We start from the raw sequence: 22,840 nt of genomic DNA on the forward strand, positions 1-22,840 counted from the left end.
CCTCAATGTGTGGAGTGGACGGTCTGACAACAGTCAACATGAAAGCGTCCCGATCGTTCAAAACACCTGGTGTGTTCCGCATCTGAAGCTTGAGAGCTTTGTTTTCACGTACAAGAAGCAAGATGCACCATCAAAAGATAATTCCCCAGCTCTTATATATAGTGGGTGGAAATCAACATCCTACGGACGAAGTAGGTGAAATTGCATGGCGATTTCCCTTTCTACTTCAAGGTAAGAACCTCTTTTAAAGAATTTCACCATAGATATTGGTTCGTAATTAAACATTATTACTTTCAACGAAAGAATCAGACTCGTGGCTGCTTCAGCACTCTTCAGCCGATTTTCACTTTGTCGCCATTGTGCTAGTTCTACTCACACATAAGACAGCTGATCTCGAAGGGCGGAGAAGACCTGACGAGATGATTTTGTATCAAGACTAACCAGATCAAAGTCCATGATCGTTGTCACGTTAAAAATATGATTTCTTTTTGTTTTTAACAACTGAGCGAGTTCCTAACCTTGTAAATGCTGCGTGTATATTCTTAATTCACTTACGAAATACACGTTGCAGATGTGGACAAACTCCAACGAATTTTTAGAACGCAACGTTCTGCCTTGACTCCGTATTGGGCATTCTTCCATTCTCTAAAATTATGAAATCAGCCACTCTTTCTGTAATTTAGTATGTAAAGCTAGGGTAAGACCATCATGTGGTGAACACAGTTCCTTTTTATTAGAATTTATTTTTCGCGAGATACTTCTTGCAACAATAGTCCATCTTGTTTGAATTAAACTTTGGACCAGAACTGACAGGCTTTGAAGTATTGGTATTCAAGTTTTACATTTGAGACCAGATGCTGATCAGTGTATCTGATCATTGGTTGTGCAAGATTTCACATGCTCTGACACAACCTTTGGGTGGGGTTTTCTATCATTCTAATATACATGTGCTGCCATCTGAGAAATTGTTTCACATAGGATCCAGGCTATTACACAAGGAAAATTTACCGCACAATCCATCAGATTTAGATTTATTCAACACATCAGCATTACTCACCATTCAAACAACCAATGCTCTTTCTATGTAAAACTGTTCAAAAATCCTTTGATTTCCCTTACCATGAGACAAAACTGAAGGAAAAAAACAGCTAAATAGTGCTTTGAACAACTCAAACCAGGTGCCTATACTTTTTTTACAGGACTACCCCAACAACCACACCAGACAACTGATAGTTCATGTCCTAAATTTACCGAAATTCTTTGTTTACTGTGATCAATTATGAAATAAATTGCTTTGTAAAATTGCAAAAGACTACGCTGAAACGATAAATATTCCTTTGATTTGTTCTATGTGGTGTTTTAAAAAGCAAAGGAAACATAATTATACATTGTTTTATTACACGACTCAAGCAGTCAGGAGGCCAATAACTAAAATCAACCAATCAAAATGCTCTATTGCCAGTCAATATTCTCTCAGTATTGGACCGGGCACTGTCCCGAATGGTCCTGAATGATACTGCACTTGTGTCCCTTCAAACTTCAGTCGTATAATAAATCTCCTATTAACCAAGCTTTCTCGGGACTGCACTGGAAGAATATCAGCCCTCGGTCTTTTTTGTACGGACCTCGCTGCGCTGGGTCCATACTGTCAAGACCTCAGGCCGATATTCTCCCAGTACAGCCCTCACACTTGGTTAATAAGATATTATATGTAATAACCTGCATAGTCCACATTCTCCTTGTAGTCTGATCATCACAGCTTGAGAATTTCTGAAAAAGACTCTGTTGGTGATAGTGACTGACATTTCAGCAACCTGAGCAAAAGCCATCATTAGAATCAAGCAAAGGTTGTTTGTCAGTCAAGTGTCCGGTAGTCTGATCCTTCATGAGGGTAGTCCTGAGGGGAACTGCTCTCAGTAATGGTGACTGACACTTTTGACAACTTTGCATTGATGGAAGTCATCATCATTTGCATCCAATAATGAATTCTGCTAAGGTTTTTGAAATGTCAGGCAATCTTACTGACAACACATTCTTTCTCAGTCCTATTCTCCCCTTAAAGGTTAGACTTTGCTTTCAAATGTTAGCATTGGATTTAAACCATTGAATGTTTGTCTGGTTTGTGAAAACCAGTTGATCACTTGACTCTGATAGTCACTTCGTCCACTTTGGTTGTGAAATATTGGTCACTGTCAACAATTACACTTTTTTTAGGACTATTCTCACCAGGACGATCAAACTGCTTTGTCTCTTTCAATTGTGAATATTAATTGGCCACCGTAGAAAGATTATAGAGCAGATATTTTGAGTGTCAGCCCTTCTATGTAGCAATAAGCTGTTACTGCTGGGTACAAGCTTTTAACTCCTAAGATCTGATTGTTAGTTCTCCCCTCTCGCTACCACACATTCTCTTGTTACTTAGTATGAGATGCTAGTGTTACATCAAGATAAGAACTTTTACCTGATGACTTTGAGTATTCTTATTACCTGTTTAAGTTTAAATTTAAGTTTAAGTTTAGTTTAATTCATTCGCCACAGGAATGGCAGGAGAAAGGAACAGAACTTTCGTTTCAATCAACACCTAACCTCTTTTTTTACCCACCCAGGGTAGGACATCCAGGGTAGGACAGCCCTCACCACAGTAATCTCGTGTGTGGGAAATTAACGTCTCCTACCCCAACCCTGCAGGAGACGGGACCTCCATTTATCGTCCCTATCTGAGAAGACTAGAAAGTCTAACCATTTGCAGATATTATTACAAAGGCAGCACTTTCTTCTCAGTTAATTTAAAGACCCTGAGTGTTGGTCCAGCCGGATTTGAACTCATGACCTCCCGCACAACAGTCCGGCGCTCTACCAATTAAGCTAACCGGGATAATGTATGGATAATTATAGGGAGAAATTACATGTTAATCACTACTAAAGGTTGAAAGATTTACAGTCTACTCTGCATTATTAGATATGTTCCTGACACTTCCCCTGCTGTCTCTAAACCGGTCAACTCCCAGAAGTGATTAACATTTAACCTCTCACTCAAATATCCATACAGGTACATTATATTCCAGCGAACACTCAGTTAATGAGAACACTCAAACTTATCAGGTAGAAGTTGTTGTCTTAATCTAACCCTAAATTCTTGTAACTTATTTGCAAGGAAATTTGCAGCAGCCAGAGAGGAGAATAAACAATCAGATCTTGGGAGTAAAAGTGTTCAAAACATCTACTCCTGTTGTTTAACCAAGTAACTGTAGGGAAGGCCGTGTCAATAAGGAAGTAACTCTACTCTCTTCCTCAATCCCAGCCTTTAAATAGGGGTGGGACATCCAGGTGCCTACTAAGGGATCCTGCTAAGCTTTTCACAGGAGTTTGGGAGAATACTGTGTGGCATAGAAATTTTGTGGATGTTTCACTTTGTCGATTGCTTTTGATGCACAAATTAAAAACTAATTGCCTTTTTTTAGCAGAAAAAGATCCTGACATATGAAAATCTACAAAAGAAATTTCTACCTTCAGTCTGTCATAAATCTCATTTTTGTCAGAAATGTGTCAATTTTCGTTTTTAAAATATCCACATAGTTATGAATGATCAACTGTGTATCATTCAACAACTCCTGAATTATATGCTAAACTGTTGCCTTTATCTTCTTGTTGGACTTGTCAATGTTATGCTTCTTAAAGAGAAAATTGTAAAAATTAATTCCCAGCCAAATCTCAGTCAATTAAAACTACAAAATAATATTTTTTACACAACAGAAAAAATGCTAATCTGCAAATTGTAACTCTCATGAAAATTGTTCATGCCATACAGTATTTAAGGTTCTTTAACTATTAAACGCATTTCTATTCCATACCAGAGGAGGAATCACATGCATTCTTAGCCTTAGCTTTGTTAGATACCCTTCAAAGGCTTCACTAAATCTCGACAGCTTCATCATAATGTTCCAAAAGTAAAAGAGCAAAGCGGCAATGGCTTGTATAGACACATTATAGCTGACACAATAGCTGAGCACAAACAGCATATACTGGTAACGCATACTCAGTTGACCTCATCAGCTGAAGAAAACAAGCAGTATGCAGTCAAACTGCTATGATCCACATCCCAAGCGACCACATCATGAGACAAACAATTACATTTTCTCTTTTAAAGTTTTATTTACCATCAACCACAACCTATTTTACATCCTCTTCATCTGAATCACTAGGTTCATGAAAATTTAGGAGAATATCTTTTATGCAGTCTTCAAAATTGCCATTGATTCGTTCATTGTAGTTTCTTTCACATCTTGTACCAGTTTATCTTGGAAACTGAAAAAGTTCAGACTTTTTGAAAACTAAAATGAAGTTTCGAATGCTTGAATTTCAAAATTTAATGCCCTTTTTGATATTTGCCTGTTGAAATTGCAAAAATAAAACCCTGCAAAATACTGTCTAGCCAAAATTGTGAAATTAAGTACGTGCGAAATTAAGTACAAATAAGGTAAAATATATAATTAACCCTACAACTCCCATGAGTGACAGAATTTCTCCTTATAATTAACAATTATTCACCGAAGGCAAGGTGAATATCGTCGAGTAATTCCCGAGACGAAGTCAAGGGGATTATTCGACAATATTCACCGAACCTGAGGTGAATAATTGTTTTAGTATAATTTCAGAGCTGAACAACAGAGAAATTTCTAAAATCATAACATTTTAGTAACATTTATTAACATTTTATTTTAACATTTTATATAAACCAATTGGAGCAGTTTACATAGCATCATATAAGGAACCGCTCGACCAATCAGATTGCTGGAAACTCTTTGCTAAGCTCTGAAATTATACTCATGTAAAATAATGTGATATCTGCAAGCACATATTGTGGTTCAATTTTTTTATTTTTGTTTCATTTTTTTTGAACCAGTTTAAATTTTTCAAACTAGTTTAAAATTTCCAAAGTAGGTTAAATTTTTTAAACTGGGTTGAGACTTTAAACAGTGACTTAACAGTCAAAAACAATTTTCCAATTTTCTAAAAATGTAAGGATGGGTGTCACAGTTATGAAAACCATATTGGAGCTGTACACTATCAAGCACGATGTATGGTTCACAAAAGCCTGCCTCCTTTGTTTTCTCCAAAATCATTACTTGAGGCACCAATGCCTTTTTGCTGCAAATCCTAATAACTCAAAACATTTCCCAGAGATGGGAAAAAGGGGATTGATGCTCCTACATTGCTGGCCAAGTTGTTTTGTAGGAATTAAAATGGTGGCATACTATTCAAACATTTAGCCCATTCAAAATAATTTTGGAAGGTTAATAGGAATCTCAAAACCAAGTGTTTGCTATAATTTGAACAAATAGACTCTAAGTTGTCTGGTTAATTAATCCCTTTTAGAAATTTCTAAGATCCAATTTGAAATATCCATTTTAAGCTACTATTTTATACATGTTGTGTAAATTGTTTAAAGGATTTTGTCATTTCAAGATAGCATGTCATCTGTTTGTTGCATTATGTATTGATATTGCAAAGGAATTTTTCAGATTAATCACCTTTCATATTTAAACGGAGGACTTGAAATACTGGGAGAGCTTATTATAGATGGATTGTTTATGACCGATATTATCTCAATATGTAGTATTGATTAATTTAAAAGTGATTTAGGATCAATCTACTCAATTGACAACATGCCATTGAAAAAAGATCTACTACTAGTGATGCAATGAATTGCAGAGTGCCTCCCATTATATAATTTTTTTCATTTTAAAATTTCTCCATTGAGATAAGCTTCAAGTATTCTGATATTATGATGTAACAGTTGCAGTAAACACTTTTAGCCCTTGAACTCCCAGAAGTGATGAACATGTAACTTCTCCCTGTAGTATCCATACGTGATCCAGCAGACAGGTAATGAGAATAATCAAATTTTTCAGAAAAAGGGGTGAAGAAAATAAATTTTTATGGAAATTTCTAGATTCAATATCATTAATTGTGTTTAAAATTACTAGTTTAATTTATGACAAACTTAAGAGCAATACCTATTTTAAAGTCCATTGTGTACAAGTATGTTTACTTAGTTTAAGCATGACATCTGCAACACTGGCTTAAATCAAAAATACAAACTGATTTTGCTCATATTTCCATCAATGCATTGTAAATGCACATGAAAAAAAAAAAAAAAAAAACAAGAAATGTACTTCACATATAACAGCTGAGTCGAAAAAAGTGGACTGGCTGCCACAAAGTTTTGAAATTCTGAGTGTTAGCCCACCGTGAGAGTGAAAGCATCAGCTGTAGAAACTTGTTATTTTGGCAAATTTACATCTATCAAATAATAATAATAATAATAAAGGTCTTTATTAAGAATTATTGTGCAAACAGACGTGCTACAATTAACATGAATAACATGAATAAAATGAATAAGGAAAAAGAAAAGGTATTAATTACTATTGAAAAGACATCTATTAATAAAAACTGATTTAAAACGGCTTATCTGGACCTTAGGCAAAATATAATTATGCGACCTAGTTCTCAACTGCCGTGTTCTCTGGGGAGGTAAGAGATCGCTCAACGCAGTGTTGGTGGAAGAGATCCTTTGCCATAATTTCTTATCTCTATTACAACGGATATCCAAGATACTGTGTTGCTTTAAGCAGTAACTTGATAAATAATAAGTTGATAAAACCTTAATTATCTTCTAATACCCTTACCCATGTAGCACTGCAGATTCTTAAGAAACTTACCCCCTTTATCCAGTCTACTTTAGTGTACCTACAGCTAAAGAAAGACCCCTAGCTTGATTTCTCTCACAGATATGATATGCAAGCTCTTAACCGCATGCGTGATATACTGGTGGTGTATTTATAAGGTCAAATATAACAAATGTGTGTACATTTTCAAGTGGGTTAGATGGAATTTCCTACTTCTTCTAACGCACTATCTGAGTGTTGTGATATTGTTTCCAATATTATAAGACTTGAAATTATTTTTTTACATTGGTTCAGTAGAAAATGCAGTGGTATGGTTATGGAAACAGCAGATTATAATAACTATTTCAAAATTTAATTCTGTCATTAATTTGATATGCTAATCCCAGTATTCAATCTATAAAACATACGTGAGGAAAGATTGTGTTTTTTTCAGTTGCTATCTCCATCCTTTGTGTGATGACAAATTATGCTTACAGTCATTAAGAAGTCAGTCGGGTGTTTGAGAGCCTTCTATTGGTAATATTATAATTTCAGCTTCCCCCTAACCCCTTACACCATAACATCAGCATGCAAATTCTCTATACTGTTTTCTAGACATTTTGTCAGGTGCTCACAAGGAGAATTGGTCTAGCAATGAAGAGCTTTAGTCTTTAGTTAGTGATCATTAATGTTGGATTCAGGTGTGATATTGTAATAAGAAATTAGAATCTAGTCACTGTTAGGGGTCAAAGTGTTAACTTTACTAATAGACATGGTCAGTCACCAAGTGTGAAATGTTTATTATCAAAGTTGTTATTAAAAGGTGAAAAGACAAGCCCCATCTCCTAACTGTGAATAGCTTTATCCGGTCTCGCCCCAAATAAGCTTTAGTTGGTTTGTGAAAGGTTGATACTTAATGAGGACCTGAAGGTTCAGTATTTTTAACTGTATGACTAGGAAATCAGTTGGATATAAGGCTGTAATATTTTAATTTCATCATTATCATTTTTATAATTATTAGCAGAAATGAAAAAAAAAGCTGAAAATTACAGTCATATGTACAATAAATGCCATCATAATTAACAGTTACATTAGAATAAGAGATAATTATTTTTTTATGATAAACAGAGAAAACTGCAGAGGTCAGACATAATTTTTGTGGCGCAGTTGTTGATACGATCATCAAAACAATAACTAACATGCTCCTTAAAAAAAAAAATTTGGAAAATCCAAACACAATGTTTTGTATTTTTTTTTCTTCTGTGAATTTCTAAAGCTAATTAAAAAAAAAAAATTTTGAAAATCCAAATACAATGTTTTGTATTTTTTTTCTTATGTGAATTTCTTAAGCTAATTAAATCATGAGAAATACAATTATAATAATATTATTATGTAATTGAATTTGTTTTGTAATGGAATTTTGTTTTCCTGTGATTTTTCTTTCAGAATTAGATAAGGGACTTTGATGAATTTTGAGTATTGAAACTTAATGTTATACACATCTGAAATGTCTGAGGGAAAAGTTTCATGAATTTCACTTTTTTTATTTATTTATTTTTTTACATCAATTGAAATTTATAGCTTTTATAGCAACAATTAGTAAATTGATACATGTATTTGCCTTTAAACGTATCAAAATCTTTCCAGTGGGTGGGGAGGAAGTTGCATCGTGAATCACAATCGAAAAAACTGTTTCCTCTAAAAAAATGTCATTAAATACATAAGGTAACAGGAAATGATCAATGGCTTTGGTAACAACATGAAACAAGGAAATATTTTCCACCAAAGAACAACGCCGTTGATTTGCCAGTTCCGGTTTTTTGAAGAGTTAGTTATTGATGGCACGTTTTCCTTTGCCCTTAGTTTTCCTATTTTATTACAAATACTTCTTAACTATTCATTTGTAAAGTTAATACTTCGTGAACCGCATGTGTCAAGCGTGTAACTGTCAGTTCGATCTATGACGTTTGCGTAGTCACGTGTCCTGCCAAACTTTAAACCTTATTTGTTATGTGTGGCGATGTCAATTCAACTTCATCTACGATGCCCGTAACTGAAGTACAGGTATTTTTGATTTGTTTTCCCTAATCGCTGCTAAAATTTTACATCGATGTAGTGTTTTATTTTTCAAAGGTTTGACGAATATTTTTTTGCTTAAACCGACGCGTCAACAGGCAATTTGGACGTGTTCAATACAATTCATTTTGTAGCATACCATGACAGAATTACTGCCTAACTGACTTTAAATTATTGATTTTTATTTTCAGTGGATCGGGGCCAGTTGTGGACGGCACAGCACTTATACCTTCTACAGAGGTTTCAGATTAATTGTCGATGGTGTGGCGAAAAATTTCTGTCTCGGAGAGTTTTATTTTGTGAGGAATTCCACAGACCAACCGATATGCATAGCTGAACTACAATTAGTTTGGTACGACGCGAGTACTGACAGCCAGCTTGCTTCCGCGAGGCTTTATTTTAGACCCGAAGATACTCCCGCAGGACGCCTTGCAAACCACGGACAGGTCAGTTATTTATAAATTTACTTACCAGGGATTTTATTTCATTTTATTGCTTTGATTTGCTGTTTTGAAGTCCGTAAAATGGCCAAGGTTAACAAATCTGAAAACACTAAAAATGTTTGTTGAAGTTATAATGCTTCATTGATTTTGTGAAGACGTTGTTAGAAATTTTGCGCTAGATCTTCGATTTCAAATTATCTTTTTTTTTACCATAGAATTCGGAAAAAATCTAATTATCTTTCATCTTCCCTCACATTAAAACTTAAAACATGAGCCCAGGAGAAAGAATTTAGAAATTATGGCGTATTAAAACGGAATATTTAAGCCCAGTGGAACATGCTTTTGTATCTGTCTACCACTTGTATGTCCTATATTTAGATGAATATTTATTAGAACTAAGAAAAAATAATGTGCCTAAAATATTTTGTTTTTTTAGTAGTGATCCTAAGTTCTTCCACTCGTAAGTGTAACACTTCTTGGCAAACTGACCGAGAAACTGTGATTTTTGGTCTTTTGTTTCTATAGCGCGCCGCGAGGAAGTGAAAGAATTCCCATGTGCTGAACTTCATTAAATTTCATTTCTTAATTTTAATAACGTCTGAACTGAATTTATAGCCTCTTAATTGCCTCGATAAACTGTTTAGAAACTCAATAGTCAAGAGATTCAAACTGGCAGTTTATCGGTGAGTTCGGGACTCATCGTAGTATTTTATCAGCAACAGCTCGGTTCCATGTAATGAGGTTTTTACAACACCACGCAATTTATATTCATGAGGTCATATCAGTAAACAACGTTTTATTCATAGCGCGTTCCGTGCAGTGTTTACAATCATTTCCAATTTTTAACTCGTTTAGGGTGCAAATTTAATTTCAAATTTGCGATCATTCGATTGAGAAATGAAGAGTTTATTTGAGTTCGATTATTTAACCTATAAAAACAGCTAGCGGTGTTTGGTGATAACAAAAGAAATTGATTTGCATTTTTAGCACCGCAAGTAAAATTCACTCGCGATGTTTCCGGTCGAGAGATTGTATTTCAGTTTGCGAAGTAATTTTTATTTTGGGCAATAATTTTGTTTTCACTATATCGATTTTACGAATAAAACGCATTCATAACAATACCTGTTTTTCGGCGCAATTTGAAGCAGAAATTGACATTGTATGTGATGAAAAATTACACCTCTGTGCCTTCGACAGATGTGTATTAAGTCCAAACAATAGGAAATATTTGAATAAAAATAATAACCTGCTTCCAGCTTTAGAAATCGAAGTAAGTGATTTTTTTTTCTCCCCTACCCGTAAATTCGTTTGAGATCCATTTTTTTACGAAAAATATACGCTTTGTTTTTGGACGTGATTCGGCGGATTTGTACTATTTCAAGAGCCATTTTGAACAGAAATCGATGCGTGTAAACAAATTACCACATGGTCTTGATATTAATTGGAATTAGGATCCAAGGATTGTTTCTCATAAAATATTGTCTGATGGTGCTCGCTTTGACGCTGAAATTGTTAAATGATAGATGTAGTGATGAAAATACGTACGAACAGATTTTAAGTTCTGTTTAAAGTAAGGCTCGCATTCTGTTGTAAATTTCACTGGTTACTTAATACGTGTTGTATTACATTATCTTTTTATGTAGGATTAAATGGAAGATCAAGTCAGTTTTTAGTATTGTTTTTATTTTGCATCCACTTAAGGCATCCAAGCGCATATTTTAAGCAGGATATTTCGATTGATAGCGAAATTTTGTTCCAGTAATGTGCTTCACAGAGTATTCTGTTTTGATAATTAATCGCTCCGTGATTTGGCTTGTCAGTTTCATTGTTGAAATATCTCGAATCTATCGGTGAAATTCAGTAATGTGATTCTTGTACAGTAGTGATAGAATGAATCTTTTCTTATATTTCATGTTACTAATGCCAATTAAATAACTAAATCGTCAAGTTTGATTTTTTTTTTAATTGTTTTCTTTGGAAAAGGTTCAACACTCTTTCGAGCTCTGTTGTATGTTATTTGTACTATGCAAATAAATTTCTCTCGCTTTGGTTGATGGAAGTTTGAGGTTCCAAATTTAGTGATTAAACAAGTTTCTGTGTCACAATAAACTCTTCATGTATAAAATCAAGTGTTTCAATGTTATTAAATTTCTTCTATTATTGAAGAAATGATAATAATCAAATCTCTTGTGAGAACTGAATGGATTATGAAACATAATCAAGAGTGCTTCTACTACTTCTTGCCAAACCCAATTATAGAGCTGTTTCAATTTGATTGTTTTTATTCTAGAACTTGTTCAATAAATGTACCAAATTTCAACCTTCAGATTAAGAGAACACCACTTGGAAAATGACATAATTTGTTATCTGTTTTGTTTTTGTTTGGCTGTTATTTTGATACAATAAAACAAAAATTCTTTTAATTTCAGTGACAGTGCTACATTATTTTGCTGTTTAATTTATTTTGGTCTTAAAACGTTGTTCTGTAAAAGAACATTTACAACTAAATGTTGGCTGATTATTTCAAGTACCCAGCAATGTATTGCAAGAGACCACTTTTATGCACTTCAGTACAGCATTTTCAAGGCCAAGTTTGACATAAAGCACATGTTTATATCAAAATTGCTTGAATCGATTATTATTCTGTTTTTTTTTTTTTTTTTTATGTTTATTGAATTAAAATTTTCATCTTGCCAAGGTTAATCTCTCTTTTCCCGTGTTTTCTGCAATGAATTTTTTTATTATGAAGCAGGTAACTCTTAGATCACATTTATTTTTATCTAGCAGCATGTGAAATGGGCAAACTCAATGACAGAACATTGTTCCTAATCAAGATCTCTATTGTTAATGCACATGTGTAGAGTGGGGTTGGATAAACTCTTAGATTTTTCATATGAAAAGAACTAAAATCAATTGAAGTGTTTTTACATACGAGTCTTACAAGAAAGGAGAGAACAATTTGCCCTTTACCTTGACACTAAGCACAGTCTTGGGTGTAAGATGCTTTTTTATTTTATTGTTTATGGTTACAAGAGAATGTTTGCAGTCTTGTAGCATTTGAATCAATGCTCAGGAAAAAAGAACATGGGAGTCACACTACTTTTCCCTAACTTTTTTGTTTTCAAGGGAATAATAAGTACAAAATTGAGATAAATGATTTGGAAGTTGTTGTTGATGTAGTTGTTAATGAGATCTTGGAACACTTTGATCATCTTGCCAAGTTAACAATGAAATTTGGAATATTTGAGATATTCAACTTTTCGAAATTGTACAAATAGATCTTTGCATCAGGTTCTGTATCACTTCAGGATACTGAGTCACATGTTATTTTTAAAGGTTTTAACTTTTTGGATTTTGTAAAATTTTCCTAGATCCACAGAAATATAACCCAGCTAAGCAAAAAACATTTTCACACTCCTAAATTCATGTCTTTAAAACATGCAGTAAGCAAATCAATCATTAAATTGTCTCCTGACTCACTTGAAGTATCAGTGAATGTACAAATCATCCACTGCTTTAAGCTCCCCTGTGGATAACTCAAGTCAGTAGAAAATTTAACAATATTAAGTTTTTCTCCTTGTTGGTGTGCGGCTCCTTCAACGGAAATTTTCATAAATTGTTTCCTAGCAGATACTGTATTTCAGTCATCTTTATTGGAAAAAATTTGTTCCTTGAAATGCAAAAAAGGTGCACACCACATTAAAACTCTTTCAAATTTTTCATACTAGAAATCAAGAATGTAAGCAATATTAGTGTATGCAATCAACAAACTTTTCACAGGCAAAAATCACTGAAATTGCTTGTTATTATTGTTTTTTACATATTAGTAACTATGGGGTCCAATAATATGTGCTATATTTGGCAATTCATTTACTGTATGTTTCAAATTTCAAGTTGCACATTCAAGGAATGTTTGGGTTTTTTGAAATCAGACATGAGACCAGACGGGCCAGTAGAGTTTGACATTCAGTGTTCTATGCCTGAACTTTTCAAGACCTGAATTATGCATCATCTTAATTAATTGACCACCAACTGTACTTATTTCTCCAAAAGAATGCTGCATGCATGAGCTTTTCTGTTGAAATATAACTTTTTGGTTAAATTTTCACCAACAAAAGACACATCTAGACCTTTCTTGGCAAGCCTTGGCATAACTCCAGAATAATATGATAATCTTAATTGCCAAGGGATATATCATCATTTTCATGTTTTATTATTGTCCTTGTATTTCCCATTTTGTTTTGATCTTGTATCTAGTTGGTGATGATAAGTTTCAATTTTTTTTCTGTTCCTTTTAAGACTGTGTGTTTATGCAGCATAAAATTAAGATCTAATTTCAGAGCACTAGGCATGAAAGGCATTCTGTCTAGACAGATATAGTATTTGTAAGATGACCTTGTAAAATTTGTGGACATATTTTGATATAGTAAGTGTAGATAGAAAAGTGGGAGCAGTTTTAAGTGGAATACCATGTAACCTGGCTTGTGACAACCTTACCTGTATCATTTTTGGCAATACTCACCTTCGTTGCTGCCTTAACTAAAGATGTATCACATTGTTAGTTGCACAAATGTATATTTAAATTCAAAGCATTCTTTGCCTAAAGTTATCTCAAAAGTCAAGCTTTTAGCTGCATTTATGGTTTGGTTTGATGGATGAAATGATACCAGACCAGAATTTTAAATTCATCATGTGTAAAACATACACACAAAGCAATGAAATTTTTATTGATAAAATCAATTTATACATTTTTTTCCAGTGCATCTTAACTGACTGTATGTAATTGTTTGTATTAATTAGGATGAGTTACTATATGCTGACCAGAAGGTTGTTATTAAATGTCATGACATGGCTGTATGGCAGAACTCAGGACTACAATGGAACTGTGGCATGTTACCTGTATGTGAAAGTGATTTTGTACGCGTCAACGACAAATACTATCTGAACAGTGACTATGCTGGTAAAGAGAAAGAAACTTTAAAAATTGCCAAGGAGGCATGGGTGGAAAGAGATCATCCTCGCACCCTCCACATACTGACATTTCCAGCTTATTGTCGCTACAGAGCTCTTAAAGAGAGGCTCATATCGGGCATGTTTTTGACAAGAGCCCAGTTGATGGCATTGGGTGGAATTATTGCAGAACACAAAAGTATAAGGGTGCTTTTCTGTAGAGATAGTTTTCATCATCCCAGCTTGGACAAGTTTGAATTGTCTGGTGATAACAAAGGTATGAATAACGTTGCACATTCAGGGTTTTCATTACGAATTGTAGAAGCAGGCAATTATTGTGAACTGATACATAACAGCACCATGTCTGAACAACAGCAAAGCTCAGGTCATCAAAATTTAATCAGAGAAATCGTAGCAGGATCTGTAAAATGCTCCAATCTCTTTTGCTTAATCCTTTGCACAGGACTTTTCAATAATCCTGACTTTTTCTCTGGTCCCGTTTTTTTTGCCATGAATATTAATGAGCTTTGATCTTCAAAACTTTAGGAGGTAAAAATTCAGAGATTATGATTTAAGTCAGGAAAAGTGTGTTGAAAACAGTGCATTACCTATTACGCTTTCAAAAGATCAAGCACTCGGAGACAAAAATGATGTACATGTATTTGTAGTCTTTGGAGCAGACTTTTAGAATTAAAAATGTTATCTTTATTTCTTTCTTTGTCTCATTGTTATACATATTTTCGATTATCTGGACTCTCGATTATCTGGACTATCTACCCAAGTCCCAACAAGTCTGGATAATTGAGGTTCGACTGTACTTTTCTCTGAAGCTCTTGTTGCAGCAAAAGTTCACTCTTGTTAGTTATTTTCCTAAAGCTTAGGGTTAGAGTAGAGTATAAGATTAAGTATATTAAAGCTATGTAACTAATTAAATTTTATGTTCCAACTAGTTCAGTGCATATGTGAGTATTTTTGAACATTATTCATTTATATCTTGTTTTTCTTTCTGTTTACCAGCACCAGTTCTGAAAGGTAGGCCAAGAAAGAAAAAGAAGCTTGCTGCAGAAAACAATGTGCTCAAGAAGAAACGATTTGTGGCAGACATTCAAAATCACCTTGAAAATTCACCAGCAGCTAAAAGATGCAAAGTATCAGAGGGAGAAGAAAGTACAAGTTCTGATATGTCAGAGGGTGTACAAGACAAAAGAAGAGCACCTCCTGCAGTGGGAAGGAAAACTAAGACTAATGGACCACCACCGTTAATAAAGCCAGGAATACAAGTCAGTGACACAGAGAAGGCAAAAACAGCTGAGATTCTCAAAATTGCTGCTCAAGATATGCCATTGGCAAAAGTAGAACATACAAAGATTCCACCACCTCTTCTTCCTTCAAGCAAGATAAAGGCAGATATGGTGTGTCTCTCACAACCTCTGCAGTCAAGCCCAAAGGAAATCAGTGCAAATATTTCAGAGTGTTCAAGGACCACACCTATTCAAAAGCAAGTTTTCTCTTCGAGCACAAAGCTAAGGGATGTTGAAAACAGTCTGAACATTAAAAAGACTGTTTCACTAATGAAACCACACTTGACCAATAGAGTAAGGACAAATGTTGCAGTTATACCTGCCTCAAGTCCGAGCTCTACATCTGAGAGTAGAACAAGCAGATTACCAAATTCCTTTACAGAAATGAAGAAAACTTCAAATGGGACAGCTGTCACATACACCCATAAAGGTGACAACCTGAGGACACACCCAGCTGTCCAGGCTGATGTACATTCAGCTACTGTCTTGAGCACCCGACCAGTAACTACAACACAAGGCACCATCAGTACACAGCCAGCAGCATCCACTTGTACTGTAATGCGTAGTCAACCTGTGGCATGTTTGCCACAGCCCATAAGCAGTGTGCAGTCAGTTCCAGCAAAATCTTTGCAAAATGCCACACCAATTCCAGGACCCATTTCATCTTCAGTGAACATTGTTGATGTTACAAAGTCAAGATTCAGTAAGGAAAATGGAGAAAAGATTTTCAGAACGCCTTCTGTTTCAGATGAAAAGAAAGAGAATGAGATGGAGGAATCTGTTATGCGCAAAAAGAAGAAGAAAAGACTTAGGGAACCTGGAAATTTCAAGGATGAGGTACTGCAAGTACTGGTGTTGTAGCTAAATCTCTTCGAGATTGTAGTCAATTTATGGTGTGTCACAGACGAAAAGAGTAACTGTTGCTTTTGAAGAGAATAAAACTTTGAAATGAATATGTGCTATGATAGGGATATTGATAGGTTAGGGCGGGATAATGATGACAATCATCATAATGATGATATTAATGACAGTGAAGACAAATCCTATGAATTTCATGCTAAAAATGCATGCTTCTGTTGTAATTAAACAGGTGTATGATGATGATGATGAGAAGTTCTTCATGCAAACCCTACGTGACTTCATGAGGAAGAATAACCAGCCACTTGGCAAACTGCCTGCTTTGGGCTTTAAGAAAGGTATGACTCTTGAGGTTGTAATACTTAGTGTTAATGCAAGGGTTTCATTAATGGCCAGGCTCTGGAAAAATTGACCAGTTGTGAGACCAGTTTTGTCCACCTGGTTTGACAATCTGGAGGAAAGTTTAACTTATAAAGAAGTTCAGTTCAAAAAATTTTGCCTGCCTCTAAAAATCAGTTGGCCTCCTTCTGAAAATACTAATGAAACCCCTGTAATGAAGTACACACACTTTAGGCAACACTTGTTGTTACCTTTCACATGCTGACTGATGGTGTAGGTCATATATGGGTTGGAGCTAACATCAAATTTACATGTACTTACATTACATACATACAGGCATACATGCATACATAGGTACACTGTGCATACATAGGGACACTGTGCATACATGGGTACACTGTGCACACATGGGTACACTGTGCACACATGGGTACACTGTGCATACATACATGTAATTATTATTTGCAATACAAATTTTAAGTTTCTGTACGCCCATGGGTACCTTGCACGTCAGCTTTTCCTGATGTGGAATTCTGAGGTTTGGAAATGAATTTTGCAAAAAAAGTTTGTATGAAAGTGGAAATTGTAAAATGATTAGTGAGAAAAATTGTCTTATTTTTTCAGTTTTTCAGTTATTTTAGTTACCAGTTTATGGTTGTCTTATTATTGCAGTTAATCTGTGGACAATGTACAATACAGTTCAGAAATTTGGAGGCTACGATGCAGTGAGTATCAAATTATTTCAATGGTCTTGTCTTTGAACTCAGTGGTTCGTTGCTGTACACAAAGTACTGTAAGTGTCACAATTCCCTTAATGAAAGCAAAGGTTAGGTAATCACTTTGAAAAGAATTTAAAAGTGTTTTGGCAACTTTCTACTTCAACATTAGTTGATTTAGAAATTTGTGAAAAATGTTTACAGTAAAGTAGGTAAAATTCTCGCAGAATGTGCAAGGTATATGTATTAAACACAGATCCTGTTACCAGGTTATTGTGCAGGTGTCTTAGGCATTATTTTTCAGTCAGGATGGGAAGAAAAAAGCATATAGATTCCTTCTCCCATTGAAAAAGTAACTTATTTTGACGTTTGATATTGTAAATTAGTCTGAGAAACTACTTTTATTTGCATATGAATCTAATTATGGTTGTACATTTGCTTTGAAAGAAACCTCCATGACTGTTCTTCCTGTAGGTGACGGGGAAGCGTCTGTGGCGACGTGTTTATGACTCACTTGGTGCAAGTACAACTATAACAAGTGCTGCCACCTACACCAAGAGACATTATGAAAGGTAAGTCTGCAAACATGATTGTACCTTTTACAAAATTCTTAGTTATTATATCTTTGCCATGTGTCAATTTTTCGTGTATCAGGTGGGTATGCTAGCATAAGCTGTCCCTTTTTTTACATGATACCTTTAACAAAATCATTTGGCTAGTTGTCCTTGTATGTTCTAATTTGGATATATCAACAAAGTTGAAATGGTGAATTGGCCACCGTAATGATTACAAAAGCTGACGTTTTGAGCGTTAACCCTTCATTGGAGCGAATAGAGGAATTGTGGGTTGTGCGTGCTTTTAAAGGTGGAAAATGGAGCTACGTTATTGGTGGGAACATGGCAACGAGAAAAACAAGAATAAATTAGTGGAATGAAAAGCGTTCGTTGATCCCTGTGGGATTTAGACTGCTGGTTTGAAAGATGAGCTTTTGTTCAAGATTTTTACGGCTTTCCGTGCTACCTAAGTGTAAGGAAAGACCGCAGATTGCCATATGTTGCTTAGAATGATTAGGTAAATTAAAATGCCTAGCAACTGGTTTCGATGTGTCCTTGTCATTAGATTACATTGGCGGAGGTGCATGTGAAGTGATCGGTGATCTTAATGGATTGTTTAGGTCCTGATATTTTCTCAGTGTTGTGAATGAAAGGACACGTTTTGCATCGTGCACGAGCGCATTTAAAAGTGCCTGGTTGGTCATTAGTCTGAAAAGAACTTCTGACCAAAAAATTGCCTATGTTTTTTGTCCACCAATGTAATCTATTGCATAACTTGCACTTCTTGCAAAAAGATATACATTGGCGAAACAGGCAGAAGACTAGGTGACCGATTCCGAGAACACCTTCGAGACGTGGAAAGGAATGACAAGGACACATTGAAACCAGTTGCTAGGCATTTTAATTTACCTAATCATTCTAAGCAACATATGGCAATCTGCGGTCTTTCCTTACACTTAAGTAGCACGGAAAGCCTTAAAAATCTTGAACAAAAGCTCATCTTTCAAACCGGCAGTCTAAATCCCACAGGGATCAACGAATGCTTTTCATTCCACTAATTTATTCTTGTTTTTCTCGTTGCCATGTTCCCACCAATAACGTAGCTCCATTTTCCACCTTTAAAAGCACACACAACCCACAATTCCTCTATTCGCTCCGACGAAGGGCTAACACTTGAAACGTCAGCTTTTGTAATCGTTACGGTGGCCAATTTACCATTTCAACTTTGTTGATATATCCAAATTATTTTGTTACCCCCACCGACGCAGCCCCAAACAGTTTCTTTCGAAACTATCAGCCTTTATTCACTTGTATGTTCTAATTACCACTACAATTGAATGTCATCCAAGTACATTTGCAAAGCTTTCTCTTTCTCTTTTCTTGTCCAAAATTTTGAAGAAATTATGTGATATCTCCTTCAATGTTTTGCCTTTTGTTTCAGGTTACTCTTGCCATATGAGAGGCATATTAGAAACGATCTCAAGAGACAGATGGATGAGAAAAATTCCCCTATTGGTGACAGTTGTGAACAGAAAGAGCTTCTGGACAAAACCAAGAAAAAACCAGGTTTAACAGTTTCTAATAACAAAGCAATTATGCAACCTAGTTTTCATACAGACCAGGCTATAGTAGGGAAGAAGCAGAATCAGGTCATTGGAAGGGATAGAAACACAAATGATAACATTGCACCAGTGTCATCACAGCAAGGAGCACCTTTAAGAGTGACCTCCACAGCTGATGTGAAGAGGAATATGATGCACGTAGCCCATTCTCAAGAAATGCAACCTGTTATGACAATGTCAGCTGTCACTTCAGCCTCCTATATGCAAGGAATTCCGCCAGTTTCTGTAAAATCCATCACAGAAGAGTCCAAACCTTGGAGGAACAAGTCAAATGCAAGCACAGAGCCACCGACCACTTCATCATCTGACCGAAGAGAGAGGATTCTGGCAGCAAAACAATTTTCACAAGAGGTCACTGTCACTCAAGACAGGAAACAGCATCGTAGAGAAGGAATTGGTAGCCATGAGGAAACAAGTGCAAGAACCAACCTTGTCTATGCTAAAACCACAGCTGCTGTTGATACCAATCTGAATCAGGCTATTCCATCACAGAGGGTCTCTAAAGTTGTGAATGATGATACCCAAGAGGTACCACCTCCACAGCAGTTAAATACTACTAACAAAGGAAGAGAGGTTATTGATTTAACATCAGAGGACAGTCCTCCAGGGGTAAAGTCTAGGAGTCAGACTGTGGCACAGACTCAGAGAGAAATACAAGAAATGTCCAAGGTGCAGAGACCAATAATTGGCGGTGGTGAAAATGCTAGGCAGAGACATTTTCAGCAATCACAGAGTAAACAAGAACAAAATGACAGTTCAAAGCACCACTCCACTAAAGAACAAAAACCCAAGGTAGAAGGATCCAAAGCTTATGGTGTGCAGCCATACAGTGGTCAACCATTCAATAACAACAAGGCTCCACCTCGTGTTCATGAGAGCTCTCCAGGGTTAACAACGAAAAAAGCTTTGGATGAAGGCCATCCACCTTTAAAGCAAGAAGGATCCCACCCCAAACTGGATAAAAAGAGGCATAAACAGGCACGGTTGGAAAACTTGGAAGGCCGTTACACACACTCCCCCTCATCAGAGAGTGTTGACGAGCATTTTGCAGAATGGTTACGAAGACAGTCCAGTGGGCAACAGCAACATCCTAAATCAAACACCAGACATCACTACACTCCAGAACAGTATAGGTATAGTTATGTTTCTGAGGACCTCTGTCCTCCAGACTGCTCTTGCTCATCATCAGCAAGCAGGAAAGATGAAATTAGACCCCCTCCACCAAAGCCAAAGAAGGAGCACTATGAAGAAGAGCTACCATTTTCTGGTATGACATTTTACCCAGGAAGATGGAGTCCTTCCTCCATGATGGCAGATCACCCTGATCTTTACATATCCTCTCCTTCTGCACATTTGCAAGGACCACCAGATACACTTTCAAATCACTTGTGTACAGCATCCAGGATCTTTATTCCCACACCTCCTATGTTTACTCCTCCCTACCACTTGGGTGTGGCACCCATGGGTCCTGCCTTGATATCTGGGGGAGAGGATCAACTACACATTCACCCACATTGTTTGCTGGGATCTACTTATCCTGGTACATCAAACTCAAGGACACCAGAAGGAACCAATTACCCATTATACTCTTTTACCTGAGTGACCATTTTTGGTAATGAGTACTTGAGAAAAACTGTAACAGAAGCCCATGTAGTGGATAGGAGAAAACATTCTTAATTTACTAGAAGAATATTGACCATAATTTACACAAATCACTCCTGTACTTGGAAGTCCTCAAAAGTAGCCACTCTTTTAAAATTTCTTTCTTAAGATGTTAGGATTCAGAAGTTTCACAGAACCACGATAGTGAATTATTCATGCTTTTGTTAATACACATCCAAGACACTCATTTAAAGGGTGGTTATTTTGCGAGGAGCATGTGGGGGGCTTTTCAAGTGTAGATGCTAAGTTTTCACAGATATAAATATATAGTTAACAAGGTTGTCTTTCCACTGAAATGCAAATTTAAGTGCTGTCAACATAGTGTGAAAGTACACATCTTAAATACTCTTTTTAGAATAAATCAGCTGGTCTGATTCACCTGTTAACTCAGGTAGTACTCACAATCACTAGCAGCTCTGAAGACTTCCTGTTTGAATAGTCTTGTCTTGTAGTAGGCTTGAACCGTGTTATGTTTAGTAAGCAGTCATTTTTGCTGGCGTTGTAAATATATTTATTTCGGCATTCTAAACTCATCACACATCTTCCAGAAATTACATCACCACGGTAGTTTGAAAAAGACGTAAATTATAGGTCACCCAGTAGAACTTCATTGTTGGACCTTGGAGTCATTTGTCATGAAACCCTTTCCCTATCAAGGGCTTGTGTTACGAGTTTTACATGGTCAATTTTTGATGACATTCTCCCACTTTCATTGTAAATTTTGTGAATACAAGGTTACCGTTTGTTGCAGTGTGATGTAAAGGTTTAAATTTTTAATTAATTCGAAAATGATTTGGATAGCAAGATATATTTGCTTATAAACTTGATAATTTATTGATAATTTTATTGATTTTTTTTACATTAAAACCTGATTAATTACTGAATTTTTATCGATATGTTATGATTCAATATGCCCTTGGTTCAAAGTTCATTTTCCTATCCTTCAATTTTGTCATCGCACACTATCATATGGTATTCAAAGGGAACTAAAATTTGAACCAAAAGCGAAATTAAACTACAACATATGCGAGCAACTCTATCCTAAGGAATGGTCCAGTTGATAACCACTTGTAATCTTACAAATGTGCTTCATTTTCATGATTGCCGCCCCTTAGAACCACCAAACGTTATGTTTTGGGTCAGTTTATATTATATACATTCTAGCAAAGTTGGGACCAATTTTCTTCTGTTCATCATCGTGATCCTTTGAGTTCACTTAATATATATTGTCATATTGCAGAGGTGTGAAATATTTTTAGGTGAACACGGCTTTGTAGTATTTTTCTAATTCAAAAGGCTATTTTTGTACATTATGTAAAGCTAAAGCATGTAATTTGTTTGTTTGTTTGTTTTGGCTGCCTGTATTGTATTTATTTTTGCAAAGGTCACGTCGACCTCAAATGAGACTTTAACTTTTATAAATAGTATTTTGCAAGAGGTTACTGTAAATAAACTCTCTTTGATATACTTGTGTTTTGACTCCATTAACATGTAGGCCAGCTTTGGAGCGCGTGTTTGTTGTCGATTCTTATGTTTCGTGTTTCAAAGAGAGAGGCCTTGTCAGGTTCCAAGGCGTGTACACACCACTGCAATGTCATTGAACAGCGGTTACTTGAGTAGCGTCCCTTGCAAACCGTAGGGCGAATGCAGT

General features: G+C 35.7%; 1 protein-coding gene across 2 annotated transcripts; it reads left to right on the top strand.

The window, feature by feature from the left end:
• The first annotated feature begins 9 nt into the window (after positions 1-9).
• On the top strand, positions 10-22,656 carry LOC111320664 (uncharacterized). Of its 2 annotated transcripts, none has more exons than XM_088746894.1 (8): positions 10-231; positions 8,936-9,190; positions 13,988-14,414; positions 15,155-16,275; positions 16,529-16,634; positions 17,308-17,360; positions 17,826-17,923; positions 19,347-22,656. In XM_088746894.1, exons 3-8 carry the CDS (start codon positions 14,036-14,038, stop codon positions 21,124-21,126), a joined length of 3,537 nt encoding a protein of 1,178 aa, XP_088603020.1. In that variant the 5' UTR covers positions 10-231; positions 8,936-9,190; positions 13,988-14,035; the 3' UTR covers positions 21,127-22,656. The 2 variants fall into 2 exon arrangements, with proteins under 2 accessions (XP_088603020.1, XP_022779056.1); XM_022923321.2 differs by lacking the exon at positions 10-231 and adding an exon at positions 8,455-8,732.
• The last annotated feature ends 184 nt before the right edge of the window (positions 22,657-22,840 follow it).

Source organism: Stylophora pistillata, chromosome 1, assembly GCF_964205215.1.
Source record: "Stylophora pistillata chromosome 1, jaStyPist1.2, whole genome shotgun sequence".
Classification (NCBI taxonomy): Eukaryota; Metazoa; Cnidaria; class Anthozoa; order Scleractinia; family Pocilloporidae; genus Stylophora; species Stylophora pistillata.

Coding starts and splice junctions, on each gene's coding strand:
- LOC111320664 (XM_022923321.2), top strand. CDS start 8,679: ATGTGTGGCGATGTCAATTCAACTTCATCTACGATGCCCGTAACTGAA. Junction 8,733..8,935: donor TGCCCGTAACTGAAGTACAG/GTATTTTTGATT, acceptor TTTTATTTTCAG/TGGATCGGGGCCAGTTGTGG. Junction 16,635..17,307: donor TGCTTTGGGCTTTAAGAAAG/GTATGACTCTTG, acceptor TTATTATTGCAG/TTAATCTGTGGACAATGTAC.